At 48.4% G+C, this 20547-nt stretch overlaps 1 protein-coding gene across 2 annotated transcripts in view; it reads right to left on the bottom strand.

Moving 5' to 3' along the window:
* The window catches only part of PTPRN (protein tyrosine phosphatase receptor type N), a 488337-nt gene that overhangs the window by 76054 nt on the left and 391736 nt on the right, over positions 1-20547 (bottom strand). For both annotated transcript variants that reach the window (XM_069616889.1, XM_069616888.1), the window contains exon 15: positions 5833-5980. In XM_069616889.1, the coding sequence (XP_069472990.1) occupies positions 5833-5980 (148 nt within the window). The remainder of the gene's footprint in view (positions 1-5832; positions 5981-20547) is intronic.

Raw genomic sequence — 20547 nt, 5'->3', positions numbered from 1 at the left:
ATTCCGATTGTCAAGATGAACATGTATAGGGGCGCCAGTGTCATTTAACTGCTACATGATACAGAAAGTGTGCATCATTTTGAAATCTCTGTTATGGATAGACAATTTACTAGAAAATGGTACAACTGCCAAGTTGGGGATAGAGTAATTAAATGTCATATTTTGTTTCCATGTTTCTGTTGCAGTAAAGGTTCTTCTACGTTTTTGTAAAATTATGTTGTGTTTAAAGAATATATCACATCTTATCTAAAGCAGTACTTTCCCAGGTGCCATCTTAGAATGGCAGGTCATGGTCGACAATGTTATTGGTTATTTGTGTGTCACCGGCTGCCTTGTGATGCATAGATTGCCTTTCATTGGCAAATCACATCTTAACTAAAGTAGTACTTTCACGGGCGCCATCTTACAATGGTAAGGCATGAGTGACCATTTTTGTATTTTTTATTTTATTGTTTAAAGTGCGGACCTAGCGCAAGAGCAGCGTAGCGCTGTACATTTGGCACGGCATTGGGCCTGAAACCCTTTAACAGTAGAGCAGTACTGTGAGGTCTGTTAGTTGGTATGTGTATCCATTGGAATTAGTCCTTGGTAAGGTGTTGTTGAGAGAGCCATGTTTTGAGAGATTTGCAAAGTTGGAGAATTGTGGAGGCATTCCGAGCTGATACCAGGATCAAGTTCCAGAGGGTGGGTGCATGACAAGAGAAGTACTATTTGGGGGAGGAGAGTGTCCCACCGGTATTACCCAAACTGACCTTTAAGAAATTGACCTTTTGCACAATTGACCTAATTATAGTGGTCCTAATTAACCTTCTGCACAATTGACCTTTATATTATTTTAATTATGTTATATATATATTGGGTTGGTTTTGGATTATAAATAATGGAAGGGGATTGGGTGGGGGTTTCAGGGGGTTTTGGATTGGGTGGTGGGGTTGTGGGGGGTTTCCCCCTGCATATATGTCCTAATTGACCTTCCAAATTAGGTACATTCTCCCGAGGTCAATTGTGAAAAGGTCAATTAGTATACAACTGTTCCACCAAATATGTGGAGCTTAGCCGCCAGGTACGCTGGTGGGATACTTGTGACTGCTTTTTAGATGATACAGGCAGTCTTGAACAGTATCCCGGCTTGGAGTGAGAGCCAATGTAGTGCGCATAGGATGGGGGTAATTTAGTCAAATTTCTGTGCTCCCGTAATAAGACGTGCTGCAGCGTGGTAGACTTCAGGGTCGGACTGGCCCATCGGCCATTCGGCCCTTGGCCAGGCCGAAATCACTTGGAGGGAGGCCTAGGCCCTGGGGGCCAGTACCACGCATGGGCCCGTGGGCAGGTTTGGGGTTACTAGCACCAGCACTAGTGCGAATGCTAAGTTTCTTTATGTGTTCTGCAATCTGCAGAGCCCAGAGATCTGCACATGTATATTTGGGATTTCCAGCCATCGGGGCGTCAGTGATCAGGCCCCGCTGCTTGTGAAAGTTATGCGCAAACAGCGCAAGTTGCAACATTGTGGTCCTGCTGTGGGTGACTGACAGAGGACCTGGGCCAATCTGAAACCAGGGTCTGCTGTCAGTTATGCACACATTCAATAAGCATTGGCTGTTTTTTGAGCCAATGGAAATTGAATGTGTGCTGCTGGGGTGGGGCTGCTGGCAGTGTGCCACACCTTCACTTGTGTGCCGGCTTCTGGAAGGGACGGCGGTGTAGGACTGCTTTAAATGAGGAGAAACCTCTAGGCCCAGGAGAGGACTCAAGTGCAACGGCTGCCAGGTCCCAGTGCCTATCCACAAGAAGGGGCACTGAGGTGATAGGTGAGTCACTGTCAGTGTTGCTTTAAGAACTAAGTTTGCAATGTAAACGTCTACAAAACGTGTATCATTGTTTATTGGTACAGTTGCATGCACCTAGTCACTTTATTGCCTTGTGGACGCGTTTACAGTTGAAGGTGGGGATAGGGGGTGGGTTGAGGCCATGTGTTCTCCCCGAGTGGCGAGAGCTGCCGCGTGACGTTGGTCACCTACGCGACGTGTTTGATTGGGTGAATGTTCAGCAATAGTGGAAAGCATTAGATTTTGGGGTATTTTCTGTTGCTTGTTATCGGGTGGTTAACATGGGAGCCCCCCATCCCCTGTGTTTCATAGCCAAAGGGGACGCCCCACTGGCAGTAGGTAGCAGTTCGTGAGGTACTGCCGGACATAGTTTAATGGTACGTTACACTAATTTGGTATTACTGGGTACTGCATGGGCACTGGTAGTATTATATTGAGGCAGTCCATTATTCTTACATATTGGCGTATATAGTGGAGTTGTACTAGAGGTGAAGGCATGCTGCACAGGAGCACTCGCGCTGTGAGGTTTTGAAGGGTTGAGGGGGCGTCAGGGATGGCCCGGTGGGTAGCTGTGCAAGTGGCGCACTTTTCCTTTTGTTGTGGGGCATGTTGGTTGGGGTGGCTTGGGGGGGAGGTTGGGGATTTCTTTGTGGCAGCCTGGGTTTGTTTGTCCCGTGCATATAAGGCTCAGGCAGCCTCAAGCAGCGTTCGACATGCTTGGGGCAAATACATGATTGTTGGGCACTAATGATACTTGAGAATGTGGGGTACCTGCATGTGAATTCGGTATTCACTGTCCTCGACGTCCAGCACCCACCCACTCCCACTGCTACTGAGGGAGGCAGGTGCGAGCACGAGGAATTTTGGTGCATTATTTTGTAGTTAGCCCTCCTTCACCTCCGCCGCCACTGCTCTATCCATTTGCGCACCTACGGCCCAATAGCGCCCTGAGGGCAAAACATTCTGAATTACAGGGGGTGTGCAGAGTAATCCATTTGGGCTTTGCTTGTAGAGCTGCAAAAAAGGGCTCTTTAGCAAAGACAGTCTAGCATTGGTATATTCTTAACTGTGCTCAACTCCTGATCCCTCACATTACCAGGCGCTTCAGATGAAACTAGTTCCCTGCGTTACGAATGGCAACAGATCATTACATGTGACTGATATGTCTGTAAAAATAGGGGTTTATGCTTGAAACATTAAGTGCATATGCACTTTGGGTTTGATGCTCATGTAATTGTTCACAACCTTCACCCTAGCATTTAGCATTCATTTGTTTGTAATCATGAACCATATATAGTCATTCAGACAGCCTCGACATTTGGATGTGAGGAAAAATGGCTACCAAATCTGTCCCGCCTGTCTTGCTTCTTGTTTCCCGATGAGGACAGCCTTGCAGAGTTTTAGTTGAGGCGCTGAGGCTCAGAGTAAGGATGCCTGAGCTGTCAAATCACCATTATTCTATGAACCGTTTGCAATATGTATTGACTCCGAGGGTCAGCAGCAGACACGATGAAAATAAATATCATGGCCTGGAAAAGGGTTGGAGTTGAGAATATCCACAAAACCAGAACAGTATTGGCTTTCGCTGATACGATGGCTGGGTAATACGTTCTTCTATGCCAAACACATGCAGAATCTTCCTGCTGCGTCGTAATAATCTGCAGCCATGATATCATGATGCATGTGATTCGTGGTACGTAGGTATCATTCTCTTATTCACAAATTCCCAGAAATCATGTGCCATGTTATGCAGAGGCCCACACATCATACTGTTGCTAAGCACAAATGAACAGCCATCACTACATGTTATTACCAGATTACCAGATTTCACACTTTATGTTAAGTAGAAATGTTCGCAAATCATACTGTGTGCTAAACACGGATGCCCAGATATCATTGCATAAATACTGTGGGCTTAACATAGATGCCCAGATATCATTCTCTAAATACTATGTGCTAATACAAGATGCCAAGATATGATTGCCTAAATAATGCGTGCTAATCATAGATCCCCAGATATCACTGCCTAAATACTGTGTGCTAATCATAGATGACCAGATATCACTGCCTAAATACTGTGTGCTAATCATAGATGACCAGATATCACTGACTAAATACTGTGTGCTACTCATAGATGCCAGATATCACTGACTAAATACTGTGTGCTACTCATAGATGCCAGATATCACTGACTAAATACTGTGTGCTACTCATAGATGCCAGATATCACTGACTAAATACTGTGTGCTACTCATAGATGCCAGATATCGTTGCCTAAATACTGTTCTAATCATAGATGCCCAGATATAATAGCATGAATACTTTGTGCTAAACAGAGATGCCCAGATATCATTGCATAAATACTGTGTGCTAATCATAGATGCCCGGATATCATTGCCTAAATAATGTGTGCTAATCATAGACACACAGATGTCATTGCATGAATACTGTGTGCTAATCATAGATGCCCAGATATCATTGCCTAAATAACGTGTGCTAAACATAGATGCCCAGATATCACTGCCTAAATACTGTGTGCTAATCATAGACACCCAGATATCATTTCCTAAATAATGTGTGCTAATCATAGACACCCAGATATCATTGCCTACATACTGTACTAATCATAGACGCCCAGATATCATTGCCTGAATACTGGTGGTAATCATAGACACCCATATACCATTGCCTAAATACTGTGTGGTACATATAGGCACCCAGATATCAATGCATAAATACTGTGTGCTTAACATAGATGCCCATATATCATTGCCTAAATACTGTGTGCTAATCATAGATGCCCAGATATCATTGCCTAAATATTGTGTGCTAAACATAAATGCCCAGATATCCTTGCCTAAATACTGTGTGCTAATCATAGATACCGTGATATCATTGCATAAATACTGTGCTACACATAATTCCCAGCTATCATTGCCTAAATAATGTGTGCTAATCATAGACACCCAGATAGCATTGCCTAAATATTGTGTGCTAAAGAAAAATGCCCAGACATCTTTGCCTAAATACTGTGTGCTAATCAGTGATGCGCAGATATCATTGCCTAAATAATGTGTGCTAATCATAGGTGCCCAGATAGTATTGCCTAAATACTGTGTGCTTAAAAACGATGCCCAGATGTCATTGCCTAAATACTGTGTGCTATTCATAGATGCCCAGATATTATTGCCTAAATATTGTGTACTAATCATTGATGCCAGATATCATTGCCTATACTGTGTGCTAATCACAGACGCCCAGATATCATTGCTTAAATACTGTGTGCTAATATAAATGTCCAGATAGCATTACCTAAATACTGTATGCTAAACATAGATGCCCTGATATCTGCCTAAATACTGTGTGCTAATCATAGATGCACAGATATTATCTAAATACTGTGTATTAAACATAGACACTGAGATCTCATTGCCTACATACTTTGTGCTAATCATAGACGCTCAGATATCATTGCCTGAACACTGTGTGGTAATCCTAGATGCCCAGATATCATTACCTTAATACTGTGTGCTAAACATAGACGCCCAGATATCATTGCCAAAATACTGTGTGCTAATCATAGACGCCCAGATATCATTGCCTAAATACTGTGTGCTAAACATAGATGCCCAGATGTCATTGCCTAATTACTGTGTGCTAATCATAGATACCCAGATAGCATAGCCTGCTATTTGCAGTTGGCCAGAAACCATGTGTTATGTTAAGACGAGACCCTCACATCATACTGTGGATTAAGCAGACATGGGCAGATATGATCCCTTTTTATTCAAGGATCCTCAGATGAAACACCCCTTGTCTATTATTCTATACACCAATCACAGATACCTGTAACATATCACGCTCTTCTTATAAACAACATCTCTTGTTTACACTCTCATGCTAATGGCTCCTTCAGTCTTTGGAATCTGGCCCACTTTTTTAAGCCCCATCCTGCAGCTTTCCTGGCTGCAGAAGACACAGGAGGAGTGAGAGGTTCAGGACTTACATGGCACAAATTCTGCGTTGCGACTCTTCTTCAGGTTTGTCGGATCTTGGGCCAGAGAGCAGGAGTTGGGCTCAGCTTGATACGCACACAGTGCCTGCCACTCCTTGGCGAGGCGGTCCCGGTTTCTTAGGTGGTCCTCCATGTATGACTAAGGAACAAAGAACAAGCAAACATCAGTCTGATTCCAGACTTCTATAAATGCTGCCTGGGTAGAGATGTGGGTTGAACCCAGCCAGCAGCATTCCATGCCTACTTCTATGAATACTCCCTATCTGAGGTGGAATTCAGCACCCCACATTGTCCCTTTGAAGGAAAATTCCTGGTTCAGCAACTGGGATTTGCCTCATTTTCCAGGGGTTCACCTGCTGGTCTGTTCCTCACATATGTGGGTCAGCGATTGTCTACAGGCAAGCAGAGACCTGTAAGGGGTTCTGCATGCTTGTGGACAATTCTTTGTTACTCAAAGCGGTTCAGTAGAGATGAAAATGGCAAATTACTTTCTTTTGCAGTAACCTGCCCCTGGGTAAATGGTTTTCCCCTCACACTTTAGCCACCAAAATGGTTGAGAGAGTCCAGTCCGAATAATCTGTGAATCCACCTAATGGGAAGATTCCAATGGCAAACTCCACAGTCCACACTTAAGAGATTCAGTGGATGTCTGTTCTGCGTCTTTCTACCTCATCTGAAGAGCCAAGAATGAGGGAGTTGGTAGAGGGCTCGCAGACTCCTCAGTATCCCCTACCAATTCAGCCCTTCTACAGAACTCTGTATTGATACAACAATCTACCTGCTTCACTTATCTGTGTACTCTTCTAATATCTCGGCCCTTCCTAACATCTCTGTATCGGCCCACGAATCTACCCACTTCACTTATCGCTGTGATCTTCTAATATCTCTGCCCTTCCAAATATTTCTGGATCCCTCCACCAGTTGACCCGCTTCACATATCTCTGTACTCTTTCTAATATCTCTGCCCTTCCACATATTTCTGTATCCCTCTGTGAGGTGGTCAAAGAGGCAACAGAATCAAGGGAGGATCCTATTCTAGTAATGAGACCCAGCCAACAAAAGGTTTACACAGCAAATCAAAAGAAAACTACATGTCCCAGAAACCACCACGAGAAACGAAACCAAGGAGGGGGCAGAGACAGAATTAAAAAGGGAAAATGGCATAGGTACAACCCAATCATACAGCATGGAAATAGGTGTACCAGAGATTGGCACTGGTATAATGCAGTCAGCCCGCATATAGATCGGTGGCCCCAGAGACATACAGGGTGGGGTCAAACAGTGCATGAAACTGGGTGGACTGAGGAAAGAAAACGCCCTGCAGGTGTGGGGAATGGGAGGGAAAACTGGCTGGAGACTGAAGGGAGGGGAGGAGCAGAGAGGGGCTTAAATGCAGCAACAGAAAGCTCACAAGGTTTTCTGATTACAGCTGCAAGCCGAGCCGAGCCGGAGACCAGAGAGGAATGGAAAGGTGATTGCGACTGGGCGTACTAGAAGGCTCACTGAGAGGCACAGGGGAGATCCCTATCAGAGGCGGACTCGCTGAGGAGAAGCGCCAGCCGTCAACCATTAATCAAGGACTGTGCCTTCCATGTGGAATTTTGTTTTATTAGTTTTCTTAACCCAGTGAACAGAGGGTGAGTCAGTCCGTGGAGAAAAAGAATTAAGTTGACTTTATTTTCCTTTTAAAGATGCGAGAAGCCAAGTGGAGCTTCTTTTGAACTCTGGACTGCATTAACCCTTTCACGGAAGCCAAACCTCATGAAAACTAATACTGTTTGATGTGCCCAAGGAGAGCTGTTGTTTAAGTTAACACCGCAATAAATCTTAAAATTGCTAAACCTACATCCGACTACAGCCTACTGTTTCACACCCTCCACCAGTTGACCCGCTTAACATATGTCTGTACTCTTTCTAATATCTCTGCCCTTCCACATATTTCTGTGTCCCTCCACCAGTTGCACCGCTTCACATATCTCTGCACTCTTTCTAATATCTCTGCCCTTCCACATATTTCTGTATCCCTCCACCAGTTGACCCGCTTCACATATCTCTGTACCCTTTCTAATATCTCTGCCCTTCCACATATTTCTGTATCCCTCCACCAGTTGACCCGCTTCACATATCTCTGTACTCTTTCTAATATCTCTGCCCTTCCACATATTTCTGTATCCCTCCACCAGTTGACCCGCTTCACATATCTCTGTACCCTTTCTAATATCTCTGCCCTTCCACATATTTCTGTATCCCTCCACCAGTTGACCCGCTTCACATATCTCTGTACTCTTTCTAATATCTCTGCCCTTCCACATATTTCTGTATCCCTCCACCAGTTGAACCGCTTCACATATCTCTGAACTCTTTCTAATATCTCTGCCCTTCCACATATTTCTGTATCCCTCCACCAGTTGAACCGCTTCACATATCTCTGCACTCTTTCTAATATCTCTGCCCTTCCGCATATTTCTGTATCCCTCCACCAGTTGATCCGCTTCACATATCTCTGTACTCTTTCTAATATCTCTGCCCTTCCGCATATTTCTGTATCCCTCCACCAGTTGCACCGCTTCACATATCTCTGCACTCTTTCTAATATCTCTGCCCTTCCGCATATTTCTGTATCCCTCCACCAGTTGCTCCGCTTCACATATCTCTGCACTCTTTATAATATCTCTGCCCTTCCACATATTTCTGTATCCCTCCACCAGTTGCTCCGCTTCACATATCTCTGCACTCTTTCTAATATCTCTGCCCCTCCACATATTTCTGTATCCCTCCACCAGTTGACCCGCTTCACATATCTCTGTACTCTTTCTAATATCTCTGCCCTTCCACATATTTCTGTATCCCTCCACCAGTTGCTCCGCTTCACATATCTCTGCACTCTTTCTAATATCTCTGCCCTTCCACATATTTCTGTATCCCTCCACCAGTTGACCCGCTTCACATATCTCTGTACTCTTTCTAATATCTCTGCCCTTCCACATATTTCTGTATCCCTCCACCAGTTGCTCCACTTCACATATCTCTGCACTCTTTCTAATATCTCTGCCCTTCCACATATTTCTGTATCCCTCCACCAGTTGCTCCGCTTCACATATCTCTGCACTCTTTCTAATATCTCTGCCCCTCCACATATCTCTGCCCTTCCACATATCTCTGTGTCCCTCCACCAGTAGACCTGCTTCACATCTCTGTAATCTGCTAATAGCGCAAGTCCTTCACACATCTCTGCACCTTCCTCCAGTCCATCTCTGCTTTTCCTCATATCTTGGTGCCCCCTCAAGCCCTGTAAAACATCTTCACAGTTATTGCTGTTCTACCATATTCCTTTCTATCAGTTTGCCAATGGCCCCACATATGCCTGTATTCATCCATTAGCTATTCCAATTTCTCTATTCATCCAACAGCGCTCCATATGTGTTTGTATTCAGCCTTCAGCTGGTCCACCAATCCCTCTAGCCACCTGATAGTCCTTCAAAATCCCTCTTCTCTGTATCAAGGTATCCATCCACCAACCATTCCACATATTGTTGTATACAAACACAGGTACTTGCACGCATATCTGAAGCCGTCACCCAAGCCTTTCACATCTTGCTTGGGGCCAATTACTATCTCTTCCAGTCATCTTTGTATTGATCTGCCAGTTCAACTGTACATATCAGAATCATCCAGCGGGCATAACGTAGATTTCATTTTCCCCCTATCACCCTACTATACAGCTTTGTATCCATCTGCAAGTCCTTACTTACAAGTATACATCCATCATCCTTTCAGCAAAACTCTATATTCATCAGCAAATTTCTCCAGACATCGATGTGTGTTAGGCTTTCCGCACATCTCTATATCCCTCCGTAGGGTGTACACGATGGCAGGTGGCCTTCCCCCTTTCAATTTTAAGCCATGGCCTATTGGGGCACATCCCAACCCTAACATAGATCTCTTGGGTCAGACCATCCTCAGCCACACTATCTTGGAATGAAGCCACTTCCCAGCAAACCCAGGTTTGACAGGCCCGTGCCCCTCCGAATTAAGCCATGCATCAACCAACAACCTTTTGGGATGGAAAAAGCTACCTGGAAGAATCCCTTTTTGTGAGTTAACCCTAACTTGAAATAAGCCAATTTAAGGGAAGCCATAGGGCTCACAGGGTATTGCTGGAATGAGGTTGCCAATGATGAGACTATAGTGTCTTCACTGGTAATAAGGGCTCATTACAAGCATGCCAGTCCAGAAAAGACGGTGTCGGTAAGCTTGCCAGAACTGTTGTATCCGGACCGGCAGACTGCAGGTCTGCTGGAACCGCTGTGCCCAGCAGGTCTGACCCTGCCGGACCCAGCAACCACAGTAGGCAGACCATCACGGAAGCACCAGCACCGTTAGCAACGGTGCTGGTGCTACCAGTGTTCCCCATTCCCATGGAGTCCTATTGGTCCTATTGGGATGGGGAATTACGATTTACTGGCGTGTTACCGGGAAGTCAGGCATGGGTAAATCATTACCGGTCCGGCAGCAACCTACCGGTAGCACTGGCATGGTTACCGCTGGACCCTTTTGTTGTCCTTCTGGGCGTTGTTGGGAAAGTGTTACCCCTTTTACACCGGCTAAGATCTGTATCTGGTATATGGTCCACATGTGCAATGATACTTTTCCCATGTGAAAGGGGATTACAGTAAATATTCAGTATCGCCTCAAAATAATGCATTCGGTAGTTGAGAAAATACCGAATCCGGTTACATTGAAGAAGGGGAGCAAGGGTTGTGGGGGTGTCACCCGCTCCCCTTGTTTGGTATAATAGGAGAAGGGGTTTGCAGGGGGTGTCTCTGCATTGACAAAACAGTAAACAGGGGACTTGCACATAGATGTGCTGTGGGAGCGCTGTGCGGCTCCATTATTGCATCCGGAATGTCCGTTTGCGAAATTATGGGCCGCGCAGTGATCACACAGATCCAAATATTCATGTGTCTGCATTCTGGGTCCTCGTCCAGACTGTATGAATGTAATTTGTCACTGTCTAGGGTTCCATTTTTCTCCCCATGTCCAACATCAGCCTGTTAGGTACTGCCTTTACTACCAGGTAATGGCCATACCTTTAGCTCAGGAATTGGAAGGGTCTGCGCCTCTTAACTGTTTTATACAAACACTGCATCCTACTATGGAACTCATTTTCAAATAGGGCGTAACGTTAACGGCAGGCATGAAAGTCTTGAGTAAGACATTAATGCATTCCTAACATCACGTCCCATTTTCAATCTTTTGTATGGAGGAGAGTAGGGGTGGAACGCAACTTGCCTTTTAGCCACCTTCCTTCCGATCTGTAATTCAAAAGCTCCAGCATTTGCGCCAGCATATATTTTCAAGCCGGCGCAAATGCTGGAGGTCTCTGTGGGGTCAGCCAGGATTTATGCACCAGCAAAAAGCAGGCAGACTCCATAGGGATCCATTGTAAACGCTGCCTACCATGCTCTTGTGGCAGGAAGCTATTACAATTACAATTAAATTCAAGCTAAAGTGCTCGCATGACGTGCAATGTTTAATAGTAACTGTTAACGCTGCTTGCCATGAGAGCAGGGTAAGCAGCGTTCACAATGAAAAGTATGCCAGGCAGCGTTCACTAATTTGCAAGGCGGATTGCAAATGTTCACTCCGTTGAACAAATTACCAGAATTTGGTGGTGGGGAGCCGCCTATGTGTCTGTATACATGTAATGACTCCCTGCTGCCAAATTACGGCAGAGCCAAAAATGAACCTCTGTGTTTTTTTTTTTTTTTTTCCAAAATTATTTTTATTGTTTTCAACATAACAAGTCATGTAGAGGGTAAGATCATTGCATGTATATCGACTTGTTAGAACATATGGCTAGGAGAACATTACTTTGCATATTTTAGTCTTAGCTGGTCTTACGTTCTCCTCCATAATGAGGACAAAAGAAATCATAACAGAAACAACTACTACAGGGTGAGGGGGGTAAGAAAGGGGGGGCAAGGGACAAGGAGCACTTTTCGCAGGGAGCTGTTTTTGCTCAAGAACAGGTTACTGTCTATTTTGCCAAGGAGATTATTTCAAGGGTTCGATGTGGGGCTTCGCTAGGTTACACCAGGGTGCTTTCGTGTCGGGTCTTCCAAGTCCGGGGAACTCGATTGATTGTTCGTGGTACTTCGGAGGACTGGAGGAGCTCAGTTGCCTGTCTGGCTTGGGGTTGGGCTTTCTTTTTCAGTCTTGAGTTTCCATCCAGCGTAAGTTGGGTGGCTGCCTTGCCACCCCAGGGAATTGCTGTCCGTAGTCCAGAAAGGGCGCCCATGTGCGTTCGAATTTGGGTTTATTGCCTGACCTGATGGCTGTGACTTTCTCCGCTGCGGCGATTTCCCAGCACTTAGACCACCACATCTGCGTGGATGGACCCTCCGGGTTTTTCCAGAGTCTGGCGATTGAGATCTTGGCGGCTGTTAGGAGATGGGAGCATAGGTCCGCCAGGTTGCCGGTTAGCGGGAATTGGCCATCTCCCGTCGACCCCAGTAGCACAATCCCTGGGTCCCAGGGGATGTTGAGTCCCGTGATTGTTTTAATTTGTTCCAGGATGTTTTCCCAAAATAGGGTGGCTTTGGGGCATGACCACAGGAGGTGAAATAGGGTTCCGCGGTCCGGGCATCCCCTCCAGCATTGCGCTGGGATAGCCGGGTTGCATTTGTTGAGGAATGACGGGGTTCTATACCATCTGTAGCAAACTTTAAACGCACTTTCTTTGTTCGTCACACATTTCGAGCTTTTCAGAGCGCGGGACCAGATGTGTTGCCATTCCTCCAGCTCAATTGGTCTCCCTATGTCCTCTTCCCATTTCACCATATATGGCTCTTTTTTTTCCGGGTCTGTTCTGTCTAGAGTTTTGTACAGGGCTGATATTTTCCCCTTAGGGGGGGTTGTCAAGAGGAAGTTTTCCAATGCTGTGAGCTCCCTGCTGCCTAGTTTCCTGACCTGAGGGTGCGACAGCCAGTGCCTCAGTTGGGAGTAGCGGAACCTTTCTGTTTCCTGGATCTTGAACTTTGTTTTGCACTCTTCGAAGTTCAGGGGGAGGCCGTTTTCGAAGAAATCCGAGATAGTTTCTAAGCCGCCGGCTCGCCATTCCGTGAACTGGTTTGGTGTGATTCCGGGGGAGAAGTCGGGGTTGTTCCAGATTGGCGTGAGTGGACCCATTGTGCTCCTGCATTTCCACCGGCGTGCAGCCGCCCTCCAGCTGGCGACTGTGTTTCTTGTTGCTGATAGGGGGCCCAGATCCCTGGCCCCCTTGGGCTCCCTGGAGTGGGGCAAGGATTCCAGTGGGGACTGACACCAATCTTCCTCCAGAGTCAACCATCGGGGTCGGTTGGTTGGCAATTTCCAGGCAAAGGCTGGGGCTAGTTGGGCTGCCAGGCAGTACCTTGACACGTCTGGGACCCCTAGGCCGCCCAGGGCGGTGCTTCGGAGCATTATGCGCTTTGGGATGCGGGATTTCTTTCCTTCCCAGACTAGGTTCAGCACCTCTCTTTGCAGTTTCTGCAGGGCCTTTTCCGGGATCGACACCGGCAGGGCTTGGGCGTGATATAGCAGCCGTGGCGTGAGATTCATTTTTATCGCCGTCGTTCGGCCAAACCAGGAGATTTCCTGTTTTTTCCAGCGGTTGATGTCCTTTCTTAGGTCTCTGAAGAGTGTCGGGAAGTTGGTCTTGTACAGCCTCTTAGTTTTATTGGTTATCTGCACCCCCAGGTAGTTGAAGCTGCTTCCGGCCCAAGTAATTTGGAGCCCCTCTTCGAGATGAGCCTTGGTCTTTCTTGGGATGTTTATGCCCAGTGCGGTGGATTTGGAGATGTTTATTGTGAATCCCGATGCTGCTCGGAATTCTTCGAGCGTTTGCCATAGGGCTCTTATTGACTCTTCCGGGCTGGTGAGTGTGAGGAGCACATCGTCCGCGTAAAGCGCGATTTTGTAGGATTCTTTCTTGTGCGTTAGGCCTGATATTGATGCATTTTGGCGGACCCTTTCGGCGAATGGTTCCATGGATAGGGCAAATATAAGTGGGGAAAGAGGACATCCCTGTCTTGTGCCTCTGGTTATGTTTATTCTGCTGGATTTAGTCCCGTTGAGGCGAAGATTTGTAGAGGGTTTTTGGTAGATGGCCAGAACCCATTTTGCGAAGTTTGGGCCAAAGCCGAAGTGCTCTAGTGTGTTCCTAATATAGCCCCAGTCGAGCATGTCGAAAGCTTTATGCGCGTCTAAGGAGAGGACTGCCAGTTTTGTGCCCAGTCTGTTCGCTGATTCGATGATGTTGATGGTTCTGCGAATGTTGTCTTGGGTGCCCCGACCTAGGATAAATCCAGTCTGGTCCGGGTGAATGAGCTCCGGGAGGAAGGGGGATAGCCTATTTGCTAAGATTTTTGCAAATATTTTCGCGTCGTTGTTTAGGAGCGAAATAGGCCTGTACGATGAGCATTGTGTTTGGTCTTTTCCTGGTTTAGGGATCAGCACTGTTATTGACTCGTTCATGGAGGGGGACGTAAGGCCGGTGGACAGGAATGAGTTGAATAGATTTGCCAGCTGTGGGGCGAGCAGGTGAGCGAATTTTTTGTAGAATTTTGCTGAAAACCCATCCGGGCCAGGTGTTGTGTTTTTTAGGTGGCGGATCGTCTCGCTGACTTCCTCCTCTGAAATAGGGCTCTCTAAGTTCACTAGGGATGGGGGTGGCTGTTTCTTTGGTACTGGGGTCAAGAATTGGGTGATGGCTGAGATAGTCGTCGGGGGCCCTGCCATGATTTCCTCGTGGTGTTGCACCATTAACCCGAGTTTTTCGGAGTCCCGGTGGAATAGGCTGCCGTTCCTGTCTTGCAGGGATTGGATGTGGTTCCTGGTCTGAAGCTTTTTCAGTTTGTATGCTAAGAGTCTGTTCGCTTTGTTACTGTTCAGGTAATAGTATTGTTTGGTATAGGTTAATGCTTTAGCGGCTCGGTCCGCCAGGTGGATCTCGAGCTCTCTTTTAGTTTTTTTGAGTTCTTGGTGCGTTGTTTTCTTGTAACTGGCTTTGAGTTTGCCTTCCAGGGCTGTGAGTTTTTGCTCGAGTTTTTGTTGCTTGAGTAGGTTTTGGCGCTTGAGTCTGGCTGTTAGGTCCATGGCGACCCCTCGGATCACTGGTTTCATGGCATCCCACACCATGGCTGTTGAGGAGTCGGGGGTTGTGTTCTCAGAGAAATAATTCCGAATTGCCTCAGCGAGATCCGAGCCAGCCGATATATCTGTCAAGATGTAATCTTGCAGTTTCCATTGCCTCTGGGCAGGTTCCGGGGCCCCGTGGATAGACACCACCATCGTGACTGGAGCATGGTCCGATATTGCGATCGGTCCGATCTGAATCCTCTCCACGCAGGGGGCCAGGTTATTTGTGGCGAGCAAGAGGTCGATGCGTGAATAGCCTTTGTGCACGTGCGAAAAGAAGGTGTAGTCCCTATCCCCTTGGTTGTGGAATCTCCATATGTCTATTGTTTCGGTTTCCCGCAGGAATTTCGCCAAGGCAAGGGATCTGCTGAAGTCCTCCCTTGAGGCTGGAAGCGTCTTATCCATTGTTGGATCCGGGGGGAGGTTGAGGTCCCCTCCGATTATTAGGCATCCTTCTGCGAAGGATGTGATGATTGGAAGGAGGCTGAGGAGGAATTGGTCTTGTTCTTTGTTTGGCGCATAAGCGGCCACCAGGGTGATCGGTAGCTCCACTAGGAGGCCTTTCAGGAGTAGGAATCTGCCCTCGGGGTCTCTTTTGATGGTGATCTGTGTTAGAGGGAGATCTCTTTTTAGTAGGATAGCTACGCCTCTCTTTTTCTGTGTGGCTGAGGCGAAGTAGCGTTTTGGGTAGCGCCAAAATCTTAGTCGGCTTTGGTCATCCGCAATGAGATGGGTTTCCTGAATGCAGACAATATCGGCTGCTAATTGGTCTAGTTTGTGTTCCACTGCTTTCCGCTTTCTGGGTGCGTTAAGCCCCTGCACATTCCAGGTTGTGATGGTTAGGGTTTTGTCTAGCGAGCCCATCTTTTGGATTTCGTGTGAGTCGGTTCAGATTGTTCCTTGAAGCTCTCTTGTTCCTTGTTCCTGCATGGCGAAATTCTCCGTTCTTTCCTCTTTATCATGTTGTCCTCCGCCCCTCGTCCCCCCCCAGCCCCCCACCCCCCACCCATCAAACCATAACAAGGTTTCCGGGCCAGCCTTCAACCAACGGGGCATACGGCCGGACCGGTATATGAATTCGGTATGGAGGCAAACTTTGCCTCTTCCTTTAGCCAGTAAACATTCAGGATAAGTTTAACTGATTTGAGTACTGTAGGTATCTCGAGGAGGCTCGGCTCCACCGTCAGAGGGGCAGAAAGCTCGGCCAGGGGGGAGCTTGTGTTTTCCGTGTTCTAGACTGCCCCTTTAGCGGTCATTGTCCCTTTTGAGTTTGCCCGCAGGACCACGGGGTCTACGACGGCTAGGTACCTTTGACCAGGCTCTGGTGGCTTCCCCACGGGTACCTCTGGGGACCTCGGCCGCATTAGGGGGGGGCCCCTCTTCGCTTTCCGGGTTCATAAACCTCTCCGCCTCTTTGGGGGAAGGGATAGACCAAGATCTGCCTTCCCAAGTGAAGAGTAAAGAGGTGGGAAAGCCCCAGCGGTATGTTGTTTTCCGTTCGCGCAGCCACTCGGTTAGTGGCTTAAGAGCCTTCCTTTTCGTGAGGGTGGTCGTCGCTAGGTCCTGGTATAGGGATATTTCGGCGTCTCGAAAGAGAATTCGGGCAGAACTTCTGGCTTCTCGCATGATTTCCTCCTTTACTCTATAGAAGTGGATTCTTGCTAAGACATCAGGCGCCAGATTTGCGTTTTGTCTAGCTCTGACTCTGTGGACCCTATCCAGTTCCAGGGGGGCTCCGTCTGGGAGCGTTGTGATGAAGCGAAATAAGTCGTTGACATAAGAGTTGAGCTCCTCGTCGGAGACCGAACTCGGGATTCCCCTCAGGCGGATATTGTTACGTCTAGACCTGTTTTCAGCCTCTTCTTGTTTGTTCTCAAGGGATTCGCATCTAGCCTCGAGTGCGGAGAGTCTATCGGCCCCCTCCCCGATCTCAAAGTTCTGTTCGCACAGGGTGGTTTCTATTTCTGTTGTTCTGGTTTCGATCTCGCCCACTCTCCCATCCAGGGACGCAATTCTGTCTTTCAGTTCCTCTGTCCCTTTCTGGTATTCCTTGGTTATGGCAGAGAGGAGCTCCTGTAGGTCAGCTTTGGTCACCGCTTGGGCTGTGGACCCCCCGTTGGGTTCTTGGGCGGTTCCCCCCATGTCGCTGCGGTCTCCTTTCTTGTTCTTTTCACCCATGTTAGTGGACAGCAATGTCGCAATGTCTGTTTGTTTGGTCACTTTTGGGTTTCTGGACATTGTTTCTTGTGGGATGCACCGGGGCCCGATCCACTCGGGGGCAGAGTGACTGTTATGGAGCACCTGGGTCTCTCTCCGGGCCCCTCCCACGCCCCCTCTACAGGCCAGCCAGATCGAGTCTCGGGGCCAAACCCCTGAGGGGCCGCGTCTAGGTGGCCAGTTCGGTCATCCCTGGGGTGCTAGGGCAGGCCGGAGGGGCGAGGAGAGCCCCGCAGTTGCGGCAGGTGCCGCCTTACCTTCCCTCTAGGAACGTTCCTCAGGCTCCACACCCCCGGGAGGACGGCGGCTGAGCCTTTCAGTCTCTTCTCAACAGTTCAGGGCTGCAGGGGTCTTCCCGCCTCGAACCCGCCAGGCCGCCGAATGGGGGGGGGCCACCTTCTTTTCCCTTGTGCCTGATGGGGTTGGCTGGGCTCTCCGCCCGCCGCGCCGCTCCGCGCAGGTCCGGGGCGGAAGGAGTGCAGGCAAGCCTCCGGAGGGAGGCCGGAGGAAGGCCGGCGGAAAGCCGGGACCCGCGTCTCTGGGGGGGGGGGGGGAGTCGCAGAGTTCGTCCGGGGAAGTTGCAGGGAGAAATCGGCCCCCCGGCCGCCCGCTGCACCCCCGGGGCCCCCAACAACGGCCAACAGCAGCGGGGGCGGCGGGTGGCGGGAGATTCTGGTCCGCCGCGGGACTCTCGGGACCCTCGGGCCGGGGAGGGGGAAGGACTCCAACTTATTTCCGCGTTCGGCGGAGTATCGAGCGGGCCCCTCGCCCGAATCCGCTCCCCCCGGCAGCTCCCCGAGGGGCGGGTGGCCGCGGGTGTCGCGGGGCTCAGCAGGGCCTGTACCCCCGTTCTCGGGAACTCCGGCGGAGGGGAGATTCCACCCCGATGATCCTCGGGCCGGGTTCGGCTCACGTCTCCGCTATCGGGGGGGTGCAGGCAGTGCCCCCTGTCAGGCTCCTCCGGGAGGGTCCACGATTGTGTGCTTCGGAGGGGGAGGCTTCCTTAGTTCCAACTCCTCTCGTTCTTCGGAGGTGCTTCGTTATGTCGGGCCGCTGTCCGCCATCTTGGCTCGCCGCACACCTCGGAGTCTCCTACCGGGAGAGGATGGGCTCGACACAATCCAATCCCCACTTTGAACTGCTGAAATTAAGGCACGAGCAGCCCGAGCCTCCGGGCTTTGCAGGGAACGCTTTCCTTCGCCTAGTCTAGCTGTTTACTGGGGCATTTTAGGTAATATTCGGTCGCGGCCGGGAGCTCTCACCGGACTCGACCGTTCACCATGGCGCCAAGCCACGCCCCCCGAACCTCTGTGTTTTATGTTTAACCAAAAGTACTTATTCCACCTTAATGTGAAATTTCACCTTTATAATACAGTGTATATTTTTAATTATTATAACAGTGTGATGTGTTTGTTAGGAATAACTATTGGGAATAACTGTATTCCACTACCTGTCTAGCTACACCTGTCTGTTAAGCCCGACTGCTCTGCCACGGCTATCACTTTAGAGGGTTTGGCTGGTCTTTTGGTGGAAAACCTGCCTTGCTTATAGCTAAAATGGTCAACAGAGGGCTGTAGAAAAACTCCCCCAAAGAGTGGGTGTCTCCAAGTACAGTCCTCAAGAGCTCCAGTAACACCAGGTTTTCCAGACAACCAGGGGTGGACTGGGAACCAAGAGAGGCCCTGGAAAATATTTTTAAAATGGCCCAAAATTACAGATTCTCAGCAAGCCCAACCCTTTTCCTATGAGAAAATGTGGAAATACCACACACAAGACGCTCAGGGTGCAGATGCCAACTGGGAAATCTCCATAGGGTATTCAAGCACATTCCTGTACAGAGTGTTGCGGGCACCATATAGAATTGTCATCTGGTGTTCCATTATAATTAGTTTCCAATATTTTGTTGATAACTGGGGAACAGGCCAGCTTCTTCCAGACTACAGCTGCAACCCTCAGCAAATCGCTTTGCATAAAGATGGCCACCTTCTCTGCCAATGAGAGCCAGATCCCACCACCTAGAGACCACAGGTTCTAGCTGTTTCAGCCCCGTCCATACCATGATCCCGTCAAGTAAAGAATGAAAGCAATTAGCCTTGAATAAGGTTTGCTCATCATACACCTCTACAGAGTGTGGGTAGCTGGCATTTTAACCGTAGCGCAGTACTGTGAGGTCTGTATGTCGGTATGTGCGTCTACTGGAATTAGTCCTTGGTCAGGCGTTTTTAAAAGAGCCATTTTTTTAGAGATTTGCAAAGTTGGAAAATTGTGGGGGAATACCGAGCCAACACCGGGATCGAGTTCCAAAGGGTGGGGGCATGACAAGAGAAGGATTGTTTGTGCTCCTCTCTTTGCAGACGAGTTGTGATTCAAGGCGGTTGGTCGATTAGCTGCACAGGAGCGTGTGCCACCAGATATGTGGAGCTTAGCTGTCAGGTACGCTGGTGTGATACTCTTACTGCATTGTAGATGATACATGCAGTCTTGAACCGTATCCTGGCTTGGCACGGAAGCCAATGTAGTTTGTGTAGGATGGGGGAAATTCAGCCAAATTTCCATGCTCCCGTAATAAGTCGTGCTGCAGCGTGGTAGACTACTTTTAGGGAGCCAAGTGAGCAGCTGGCAGCCCTGTCTGGAGAGCATTTCCCCCATCAATGTGCGAGACCACAAGGGCCTGCTCTATGGTTCGGAAGTCCTGCGGCGGGATGAAGGGTTTCATTTGTCGAACGGTGGAGATTCTGAGTCAGGCTATTTGGGCCTTCTTGGCCTTCTTAGCTATGTGTTTCTGGAAGTACAGATTGCTGTCACTGGTGAAGCGTAAGGATTCTGCTGAGTCTGAAAGTTGTGGATCAAATCATTCTAGGTGCATATCATTGAGCCATTGGTGGACAAGTTGTTTTTGAGTGGGCGGACCGATGAGGAGGAATTCAGTCTTGGATGGATTCAGTTTGAGGTAGGCAGTCGACATCCAGGACTGGATGATGGCTAGGTAATTGCAGAGACTGATATCCAGCGTGCTATTTACTCTCATGTATGACTGAGTATCGTCTGAGTATTGGTGAATGGCTAGATTAGGATTTTTGAGGAGAAACCCAGAGGCTCCATGTAAAGGTTAAAAAGGATGGTGAGAGGAAGGACCCTTGGCGGACTCTACAGGAGACCTGGAGTCGGTTAGAACGCAAAAAGTTCATCTGGACAGCCTGGTTTCTGCCCGAGAGGTAGGAGGTAAACCAATTCAGGACAGTGCCAGAGAATCCCATCGTGTCAGCAAGGAGGGAGAGAAGCATGCAGTGGTCGACGGTGTCGAATGCA

Source organism: Ambystoma mexicanum, chromosome 9, assembly GCF_040938575.1.
Source record: "Ambystoma mexicanum isolate Mex_15411 chromosome 9, UKY_AmexF1_1, whole genome shotgun sequence".
Classification (NCBI taxonomy): domain Eukaryota; kingdom Metazoa; phylum Chordata; class Amphibia; order Caudata; family Ambystomatidae; genus Ambystoma; species Ambystoma mexicanum.
Note: the sequence above shows the minus strand (reverse complement) of the source record. Positions and strands in the feature narration are given on the sequence as shown.